Genomic DNA, 11,157 nt, shown 5'->3' on the forward strand with positions numbered 1-11,157 from the left:
CTGCGCTTAGAAAATGCTCCTGGCAGGCTCCGGGGACTATAGGATGCTGCAAATCCAACAAGGGTTCGTCCTGGGTTTGCAAGGCAAACACCCTACCACATTGCTATTGCTCTGGCCCCTGAGGTTCTCAGGGCACCTGATTGAGAGGTGACAGGAAGAACTTTTAACCCAGGTCTGACTAAGCACCCCCACCCCAGCTGGCTTCCTCACAGCTGGAATGCCAGGCAGAGGCACTGTCCTTCCTTCTAAGGTACCACTGTCCCAGCCTAGCCAATCTGTCATTTTATCAGACATGAGTTCCCAGGGCCCACCTGTGCCTTAACTATGGAAACAGCTGCTTCAGCCACCCCAACAAATTTGGCTTGGAGAGAGTACAAGAGTTAAGGCAGCTGACCTGCACATAGCCAAGCCCATTTCTATCTGCAATATGGACCCTTGAGAATATCCAGAAGTCCTGAATAATGTTGGATGTGCCTCAACCATAAACCCCCAAATAAAAATTTTAAATCAAAATTGCTGGGGCTGGAGAGATAGCACAGCAGTAGGGCATTTGCCTTGCAAGTGGCCTACCCAGGACCAACGGTGGTTCAAATCCCGGCATCCCATATGGTTCACCTTGCCTAGCAGGAGCAATTTCTAAGCAGAGATTTCTGAGTGCTGCCAGGTATGAACCAAAACAAACAAAAATCAAAATTGTTGAGGGTTTTTTTGTTTTTGTTTTTTTTGGGCCACACCCAGCTGTGCTCAGGGGTTACTCCTGGCTATCTGTTCAGAAATAGCTCCTGGCAGGCACGGGGGACTATATGGGATGCCGGGATTCGAACCAACCACTTTAGGTCCTGGGTCGGCTGCTTGCAAGGCAAATGCCGCTGTGCTATCTCTCCAACCCCTGCTGAGGGTTTTGTGTGCCACTGTCCTTTCACGCTGGTCATGGTTTATTAATGTTCTACCACCATGTTAGCTGGCTCATTTCCTGTCTTCCTCTTATTGTTTTGTTTTTTGTTTGAAAGTCTCAGCTGGAAGTGCTAAGAACTTTCTTCTGGCTCAGAATCAGAGCTCGGAGATCAGGGACTATAGGAGGTGCCAGATGGAACCCAGGTTGGCCACATGTAAGACAAACCCTGCCTGCTGTACTATCTCTCTGTGCCCCCTGTGTCTTCTCTTTCTCTTTAGAGCTGACACAGAGGAGCAGAGCTCAGGCAACTACAGATAGGTTTTCTTCCTCAGGCGGGTTCTCTTAGGAAAATGGTGCCTACGGAGGCCGTTGATAAACTGGTGGATAGGCAGGAACTCCCTCCTCCAGCGCCCCAGCTTCCTGTACTGGTCCATCATGAACTTCTTCTTCAGGTGGTCATACAAGTGGCCCGTCTTTTTCTTGTTCTTGTCAGAAGCTCTTGCCTTGCAAAAAGAACAGAGGCAAGGTTAAAATAAGGAAACTTCTGGGGGTAGGGGGTTGAAAACAGAACTTGGGGACCCCTATATCCCCTAAATAACTTCACTCATGTGGGAGCCTCTACTTCTGTGTGTGAACTGGTGCCACTGATTTAGAGAAGCCTCATGGTGTCTGCAGACTAGGCTCCTGATTGTGCCCTTAACATCTTGATGGGGGTGGGGGCACACCTAGAGTGCTCAGGGCCTCTTTGCTCAAAAGTGACCATTGGGGGCCAGTGATAGTACAGTGGTAGGGCGTTTGCATGGCACACTGCCAACCAAGAACGGAGCTGGGTTCGATCTCCAGCATCCCATATGGTCCTGAGCCTTCTAGGAGCAGTTTCTGAGCTCAGACGCAGAAAAAAACCTTCAGTGCTGCTGTGTGAGGCCCTTGGTGGTGCTCAGGGGAGAGTGGGTAGTCTTTCCATCCCAACACCTCTATTTTGAAGACTGAAGGGGAAAGTGTATGTGTTTCTGATTTTTCTTCCCTTCTTTTTTGGGGGGAGTGAGGGTACTTGTTTCACAAGCAGCTGACCCTGGTTTGATCTTCAGCATCCCATATGGTCCTCCAGCACCACCAGGAGTAATTCCCAAGCAAAAAGCCAGGAGTTAACCTCTGAGCGTGACCAGGTGTGACCCCAAATTAAAACAACAACAACAACAACAACAACAAAAATAGGCCAGACCTTAGCAGTTGAAGTGCCTAAAGGAACGATTCTGGAAATGAGAGGGCAAGAGGGGGTGTAAGGGACAGACAGAAACATTGGTATTAAAAGACATAGTTCGAACTATTGCTCTGGAAATGTGGACAAACATCAGAAACATTTCAACTACTTGAGAAAATTGACTCCAGAGATTTGAGCTTTGTAGAATTTGAATGGAGCCCAAGAATCTGTGCTTTTAGGATTTGGGGGGTGGGGTGGATGGTTAATCCTGGTGGTACTCTAGGGCTATTCCCAATTCTGTGCTCAGGACTGACCCCAGGCAGTGCTCAGACCGAATCAACATCCAAAATAACCTCCTAACTTCCTGCCCCTCAGGCAACTGAGCACAGCACTAACCACCTGAACTAACTCCCCAGCGTGGACACTCTAGTTTAGCAGAGGAAGAAACACCCAGGCGCCTAGTTTGCTTTTCTGATTTCACAGGCCCTTTGGGGAATCTGAAGCCTCCTCCATTCTTTTCAATGACAACATCCCAGTTATGTCAGCTCTGAGCTTGGAGGGCAGCTTAGGGAGTGAAGAAACGCAGCAGTTCAGCTCTGTGTTTGAAGAAACTGCTGGTTCATGATTTCTCTCTCTAGAGATGATCACAGCACCCAGCCCACCCACACCATGGGTAGACACATACTTAAGGAATTAATCAAGGGCTTTAGAGAAACAACACTGAGGTTTCTCTCCCCCTCTTAAGAGAATTTTGGTTTAGGCAAATCAAAACCCTAGTGGAAGGCCGAAAGATAGTAGATGGGATGAGGCAAAGCAGCTGACCCTGGTTCTACTCCATCAGCACCAGATAGTGTTCCCTGAGCAGCACCAGGAACAAAACCCTGAGCCTCCTCCATTCTTTTCAATGACAACATCCCAGTTATGTCCACCCTGAGCTGTTCCAGGAGTGATCCCTGAACCCAGTGAAAGAAAAAAGAAAAGGGGGACAGAATGATAGCACAGCGGGTAGGGTATTTGCTTTACATGCAGTGACCTGGGTTTGATCCCTGGCGTCCCACATGAGTCCCAAATCTGCCAGGAGCGATTTCTGAGTGCAGAACCAGGAGTAACCCTGGAGTGCTGCTGGGTGTGGCCCCCAAACAAGGGCCAAGCCTCCAGTCACCCTGACAAACATTTGTGACCACTTTACCTCTAGGTCAAAGATTCTTTGTGCACTGAGGTTGTCTCGAATAATAACTCGAGATAAGCTGCTCTTTGGTAACAGTTTTTTCACGGCTACTTCACTGGCATTCATTATGCTGCAGAGGAAAGGGAAAGTGGAATAGTTTGAGGTGGCTTGAGCCAGCATTGGAGCAGAGTCTGATGTGGTGGGGTTCTTGTAGAGTAGGTACAATTTCCTCTGATTTCTTAAAGGAAGCTCAGTTCTGTCATAATTTTATGAATGAAGCAACATTTGTTTATTCTTGTGGAAAATAAACCCTGATGGGATGAAGTCCAGTGCTGTCCACAAGACACATTTCTGAACAAAAGAAATGTCCAAAAAACAGTTCTTTAAAAAAAAAAAGTTCAGGACTTGGAGAGGGGGCTCAATGGACTGAGACTTTCCATTCTAGTCCTAGGCTCCATACCCAGCACCTCCTGGTCCCTTGAGCACTGAGTCAGGAATAGCCTCTGAACACCAATGGGTGTGGATCCCAAATAATAGCAACAAAAGAAGAGGTCAGGACTATAGCACAGGGCATTTGCATTGCACGAGGTCAACCCAGGTTTGATCCCGGATATCCGGTATGGTCCCCTGAGCCTGCCAGGAGTGATTTCTGAGCGTAGAGCCAGGAGTAACCTCTGAGTGCTGCCGAGTATGGCCTAAAAACAACAAAAAGTATGATATTTTGTGACATATTTTTCTTCCCCAATACATAATCATGTTATAGAATATATATGAAAGAAACCATGAAAGACATCAAAATAAAAATGTTGGGGGAGGGCTGGAGCGGTGGTGCTTGAGGTAAGGCGTCTGCCTTGCAAGTGCTAGCCTAGGACGGACTGTGGTTCGATTCCCCCCTCCCAGTCCCATATAGACCCCCAAGAGAAATTTCTGAGAACATAGCCAGGAGTAACCCCTGAGCATCAATTGGTGTGGCCCAAAAACAAAACCAAAAAAAAAAAAAAAACAAGACCAAAAAATGTTAGGGGCCAGAGTGATAGCACAGCATAGGACGTTTGCCTTACTCGTGACCTATGGGGTGGGGGGGCTTAGATCCCAGGCATCCCATATGGTCCCCTGAAGCTGTCAGGAGGGATTTCTGAGAACAGAGCTAGGAGTAACCTCAGCGCTGCCGGGTGTGGTCCCAAAACAAACAAAACAAAAGTTAACAGTAATTATCTGTGATTATATAATTAAGTAATTATGGGGGATGTCATACCCAGAGGGTGCTTGTTTACTTCTGGCTCTGTGCTTAGAAATCCATCCTGGCAGGCAGGGGGACCATCTAGGATGTCCAGATGGAACTTGACTGTATGCAAGGCAAATGCCCTACCTGCCTCTGGCCACCAACCTGGTCTAATTATTTTGTAGATGTACATTACTTTGGAAGTTAAAAGAAAATAAAAAGAACAAAAGCACAAATTTTAGAGGATAATACATTTTCAAGGATCAAAAACTATTTTCTAATTCTTTCTTTCTCTTTCTTTCTTTCTTTCTTTCTTTCTTTCTTTCTTTCTTTCTTTCTTTCTTTCTTTCTTTCTTTCTTTCTTTCTTTCTTTTTTTTTTTTGGTGTTTTTTTTTAGGCCACACCCAATGACGCTCAGGAGTTACTCTTGGCTATGAGCTCAGAAATCGCGCCTGGCTTGGGGGAACTATATGGGACAACGGGGGATCAAACCTAGGTCCGTCCTAGGCTAGTGCAGGCAAGGCACGTACCTTACCTCTAGCGCCACCATGCCAGCCTCTAATTCATTTTTATTAGTCCATGTGGACTCTAAAAACCTTTATAAACTAGGGACAGCAAACCAAGGCCCACAATGTCCATCTACATATTCCTGCAGTGATGAAAAAGACCAGTTTAAAGATCAATATGTTCATAAAATCTTGTTTTAAAAAAAGAGAACTAATGGGCCAGAGACATAGTACCACAAGGCTCTTACCTTGCACTTGACAGACCTAGGTTTTATCCCTGGCATCCCATATGGTCTCCCAAGAAATGCCAATAGTGGTTTTTGAGTGAAAAACAAGGAGTAGCCCCTGAACATTGCCGGGTTTGCCCCCCAAAAATGATAGAGGGAGAAAGAGAGCAAAAATATAAAAAGGGAGGGCCTAAGCGTTAGCACAGGGGGTGGAAGTTTGCTTGCACAAGAATGACCCTGCTTCCATCTAGGGCATCCTATATGGTCCTCCCAGCCTGCCAGTAGTAATTTCTTTTCTGAGGGTAGAACCAGAGGAACCGAGCGCCACCAAGTGTGGCACAAAAACAAGCAAACAAAACCAAAAATAAAATTTAAAAAGGAGCCAAGGAGGTGGCATAGCTAGCTCTAAAAGCAATTTTACAAAATAAATAAATAAATAAAATAAAATAAAATAAAAGCAATTTTACTTTCGGGGCTACATTCATAGCACAGTGGGTTGGATGTCTGCCTTGCACACAGCCTTTGTATGTTCAGTCCCCGGCAATCCCGAGCCTGCCAGGAGCAGAGCCAGAAGTAACCCCCGAGGGTTGCCGGGTGTTGCCCAAAAAACAGAAAGAAAAAAATTATTTTTGCTTTGCAAGTAGCAGGTGGGGTTTGATCAGTACCATAGCCCAGTGCTGACTGGCTGGAGCAACCTAGCCCAGATCATTGCTGAATGTAGTACAAAAATGACAACAAAAATAATAGTATTTTAAACACATAGAACATTTCACCCAGTCAGGGAAGCACAAAATTTGCCAGTACTTCCTAGGAAAGGAGACTTTGGCTGCAAAGATTTCCTTTTCAAGAAACAACAAATACGTGTGGCCGTTTTGAGATAAGTTGCTTTGCAGAGCACAGGGCTGGAGGATGTTGGGGTGTTGGGAAGTTATGGGGGATCCGGGCTGAGCTGAAGGGCCTGGGTGTTAGGGCGAGTCTTTTTCAGGTCATGCGGAAAAAAGATGGGTGATTGAGACCAGGGAGGGCCATGCCAGCATTTGGGACTGACTCCTCCAGCTACAATCTACTAAGCAGGGGAATGGAATGGGCCAAACGAAGGTGCCCAGGAGAAGGTGTGAAAGGACCTGGGAAATTCAGCTCCTTCGGGGGTGGGGGCATGGAGAAAGGGCGACAGGGCTCTGGGGGTCCTCGAGATGCAAAAGAGCGGGACTGGGAAGGCGCCAGGGGGAGGCCAGGGGCCACAGGGGTGGGTCTGAGACTTGGTGCTCCCTCTGGCTTGCAGGCCATCTGACCAAGGCGCTCAGCTCCCGGGCAGGGCAGCACCTGACGATGGTGAGCGACTGAGGGGGCCGCGGGTGCAGGAAGACCACCTGCGGCTGGCACCCGATTCTGGCTTCGGGGCGGTTACTGAGCCCACTGAGGCGCACGTTGACCAAGGTATGGCCGGTACACAGTTGGCGGGTGTCCAGGGCCTGCTTTTGCGCCGAGCGTGCGTCCAAGCTCCCCGAGACGGAGGCTTCTTGCTCGTGGTCGGCTGAGTCTTCCAGGATGGAGACGGATTCTGGAGTAGTATCTGCGGGACTCGAAGCCATGCTGGGCGGGGGCGCGTGGACAGAGATGGGATAGTGAGACGGGCGCGGGATGTTGTGGGGCCTCCGGTTGCCTAGAGACGCGGGGCGGGGCTAATCGTAGGGCGGAGCTAACCGTAGGGGCGGAGCTGATAGTAGGGAAAAGGAGTGGAGAGCGCATGCGCAAAATGTGGCTTGTCCCTCGGCGGCCGCCATCGCGCCCCGCCCCTCGCGTTGCCTTAGCAATCGGATGAACGGAGTGGGCGTGGCATGCTGCTGGGTTTCCTTCGCGCCATCTCGGACCCCGGTACCTGGGGGAGTCAGGGCAGGAGCAATTCTGGGGGTGCTTGCTCCGAAGAACTCGTCACGGCTAAGTCTGCCCTCCAAGATGCGGCTTTTTGCTCTGGGAAACTCAGAGTCCCCGGCCGGTGGGAATTGCAGCCGCAGGTCATGATCCGCCTTTCCTACCCTCTACCCCCCCACCTTGGTTGAATTCAGCCTGTGCCAAAAAGGTAACCACCACTACCCCCCACCCCCCGCGCTCAGACATTACTTCTGGCAGACTTGGGAAATCATCTGGGATGTCAGGGATCGAACCCAGGTGGGCAGCAGGCAAGGCAAGGCAAATGCGCTACCCACTGTGCTAGCTCTCTGGCCCCTCCACTTTTTTTTTTTTTTTTTTTTTTTTTTTTTGGTTTTTTGGGCCACCCAGTAACGCTCAGGGGTTACTCCTGGCTATGCGCTCAGAAGTTGCTCCTGGCTTGGGGGACCATATGGGACACCGGGGGATCGAACCGCGGTCCGTCCAAGGCTAGCGCAGGCAAGGCAGGCACCTTACCTTTAGCGCCACCGCCCGGCCCTGGCCCCTCCACTTTAACTCACTTTCCAGTTCCTCTAAGGACTTGCTCAGAGTATTCCTATTAGAAGTTTCTAGAATCTCCCTTAATTTAAGCTTTCTACAGTGTTGGAGATAAGGGGTAACCACCCCCCCCCCACCCCACCATGGGGCCTTGGCAGCTAGCTGCCTCTCCTGGCCTTCCTGGGATGGGCCTAATGTGATAACTCTGGGGTACTGGGAGGTGTAGGCTTTGTTTTTATAGCCTTTTTTTTTTTTTTTTTGGTTTTGGGGCACACCCGGCAGCGCTCAGGGGTTACTCCTGGCTCTATGCTCAGAAATCGCCCCCGGCAGGCTCAGGGGATCATATGGGATGCTGGGATTCGAACCACCGTCCTGTATGCAAATGCCTTACCGCTGTGCTATCTCTCCAGCCCCTGTTTCTGTAGTCTTTGCCTTCCTCTCCTCTTACTGCCTACCCACCACCCTTACCTTTACCCAGCCCCACCCTAACTAAAATCCTAGAGGAATGTGCCAAGAGTTTTCTTCCTTTCAGGAAAACCTTTTTAGGAGAGAGTTGTTAAAGACATTTTTTTATGTTGTTTTCCTACCATATGTGGCTGTGTTCTGGGCTTATTTCTGGCTCTGCACTAGGCTCTCAGTCCAAGCAGGCCTCTGGGGATCCTTTGTGTTGCAAAAATCAAACCCAGGTCAGCTGTGTACAAGTCTGCTATTGTACTGTTTCTCTGGGTTTTTGTTTTGTTTTGTTTTTTAGTGGGTGGGGTTGTAAGGGAGCAGAGTGGGGAACACACATCACAGGGGAAGCAATTGCTTGTGGGTAGAATGTTGGGGACCTTGTAATTGTAGGATTCAAACACACACCACACACCCCTTGCTTCCAGCATGCAGTTTGGAGCCCTGGCCCAGCAAATTTTAAGCACCTGTGGGAGGAAGGGGTCTTGGAGTTTGGCACTAATAATGCAGTAGGATAGTAGGAGTGAAGAACGGGATGTTGCGGGGTGGAGAGGCAAGTCATTAAGTTTATTTTATTTATTTATTTTGGTTTGGGGGCCACACCTGGCAGCCCTCAGGGGTTACTTCTGGCTCTTCGCTCAGAAATCGCTCTTGGCAGGCACGGAGGACAATATGGGATGCCAGGATTAGAACCACCTTCCGTCCTGGGTCGGTTGCGTGCAAGGCAAACACCCTACCGCTATACTATCTCTCCCGGCCCAGTCATTAAATTTAGATCACATACCAGAAGACCTGGGTTCACCCCAGTATCACAGGGACAAATGCCAAGCCCAGACCTGGGAGTAGTACTTAAGCAGTACTAGATATGGTCCAACAATGAAAAGAATAGTACAGTGAGATCCCTAGACAACAGCTCCAGGGATCCAGGGATTAGGAAGGAAAAATTAGAGACTTTGAAAGTGGAGTAGGGACTCGGTATTTCCAAGGTGAGCACAGTGGACTCAGATTATGGGCAACTGGTTTGGAGTCTCATGATTTGGGCATAAAGGCTAAAGACACTGAGGAGGCTTGTCTGTTAGTGATTCCACTGATGAGGACTGGAAGAAAGAAGAGAATGTTTTGGTTGGGGGATATTTTTTGGTGAGTGTGAGAGGGGCACACTCATTGCTCTACCACTGAATCTAGAAGGTGAGTATTTTAAGAAGCCAGAAAAAGCAGATTTAGTGTTTGATGGAGAATAGTCCAGAAAAGGCTTTTCCAGGCTTGGGGCCTACAGAGTTTGTGGTTATCACCTTGAGTCATTAGGTCAGGGCTGAGCTGGGCATTAATGAAATTCCCTGAGTAGTATTGGGGGAAAAAGGGAATGTCAGAAAACCACCTTGGGAGAAATCCTAACTAAGGGCCTATCTATCCCATTTCTCAGATGTCCAGAGGTTGCCCTGCTGGCCCAACTGGACTTCTGTCCTCTAAACACTGTTTTCTTGCAGTTTCTGTGGCCACCTAGCAGAATGATGCATAGTGGAATGATGCAGCCTTAATGTCTCACCGGCGGCTGACACCCTCCCCAGCTCATGACATCCCATCCAAGTGCCTTGCCAGTTCAGTTTCGGCCACCCACACTCAGTGGGCTCTCCCGGGTCACCAGCAGCCTGTATATCAGCAATGGCGCGGCTGCCAACAACAAGGTCATGCTGTCAGGCAACCAGATTACCTCCATTATCAACGTGTCCATGAAGGTGGCAAATACCCACTATGAGGATATCCAGTACCTGCAGGTGCCCATAACTGACACCCCCGTCTCTTGTCTTTCCGACTTCTTTGACCCCATCGCCGACCACATCCACATGGTGGAGATGAAGCAGGGGCGCACGCTGCTTCACTGTGCCGCAGGGGTGAGCCGCTCGGCCACCCTTTGCCTTGCCTACCTCATGAAATACCACACCATGTCGCTGCTAGAAGCCCACACATGGACCAAGGCATGCCGGCCCATCATCCGGCCCAACAGTGGCTTTTGGGAGCAACTCATCCACTATGAATTTCAACTGTTCGGCAAGAATACTGTGCGCATGGTCAACTCCCCTTTGGGAGTGATCCCTGATATCTACGAGAAGGAGGCCCGTTTGATGGTTCCACTGTGAGCATTGCCACCAGGGCAGAGGTACAGAGCTGCCATTGAGACACCACTAAGATCTTGATTAGAATGTCTCACCTTTGGTTGACACAGGGAAACAAAAGGCACCCAGCCAACAGACGATGATGCTCCTTCTCAGAGCAAGGGAGGAATACTGTTGGTTTTAACCGAGTAATCTGTATCTTTAGAGAAAGCTTGCTCTGTGGAAGATTGTGGACATGTTTCCTGCCATAAGCTGTGGTGATTGGTGAGAGTGGAGAGTGAGGCTGGTTGGTGCTGCCCAAGTGTCCTCAGAGCATGGGGTAGGCCTGGCATCCTGCTGCCTTCCCCAGCATTGAGTCCTCCTCCGCTCCTTCAGTGGAGCTCAGAAACACAGCCTTACACAGACATCCAACTCCTCTAGTTCTGCTGGCAGAAAGTGCAGCCTGCTGGATCCGTGCCTTCAGATGGTGCTCCAGGAGCCCCAGGCCGGCCAGCCTTCCACTTCTACCACAAGGAGCCCGCTTCTGGTTTTCTAGATTGGAATTACACATAAAATAGTTTTGAAACAAAGCATTCCATTATATAAAAACAGTTTAAGGTTTCATTTGTTTGTTGTTTGTTTAAAAGTGATTTCAGGGGCTAAGGTCATTGCAGAGCATGTAGGGTGTTTGCCTTATATGAACCAACCAAGGTTCCATCTTCAGCATCCCATATGGTCCCCCAAGTCTGCCAGAATTTCTGAACATAGAGCCAAGAGTAACCCCTGAGTGCCGCTGGGTGTGGGCCAGTGTTGTCATATACACACACTGTAAAGGCTTAAAGGGCCTGACAGGGCCAGTTCCAATCCAGAGGAGGGTGGTCAGGCCTCCTGGAGTGCAGTCCTGTCCTCAGGCCTGGCTCAGAGCACCGGACCTGCAGCCAGAATCCAGCCTTGCCACCTCTTCCCCA

General features: G+C 49.3%; 1 protein-coding gene across 2 annotated transcripts; it reads left to right on the top strand.

The window, feature by feature from the left end:
• The first annotated feature begins 9,589 nt into the window (after positions 1-9,589).
• On the top strand, positions 9,590-10,323 carry DUSP18 (dual specificity phosphatase 18). Of its 2 annotated transcripts, XM_049788877.1 has the most exons (2): positions 9,590-9,828; positions 9,939-10,131. In XM_049788877.1, exons 1-2 carry the CDS (start codon positions 9,668-9,670, stop codon positions 10,129-10,131), a joined length of 354 nt encoding a protein of 117 aa, XP_049644834.1. In that variant the 5' UTR covers positions 9,590-9,667. The 2 variants fall into 2 exon arrangements, with proteins under 2 accessions (XP_049644834.1, XP_049644833.1); XM_049788876.1 differs by having other exon boundaries at positions 9,590-10,323.
• Positions 10,324-11,157: the final 834 nt, after the last annotated feature.

The sequence above is a fragment of the Suncus etruscus genome, chromosome 15, assembly GCF_024139225.1.
Source record: "Suncus etruscus isolate mSunEtr1 chromosome 15, mSunEtr1.pri.cur, whole genome shotgun sequence".
NCBI classification, from domain to species: Eukaryota; Metazoa; Chordata; class Mammalia; order Eulipotyphla; family Soricidae; genus Suncus; species Suncus etruscus.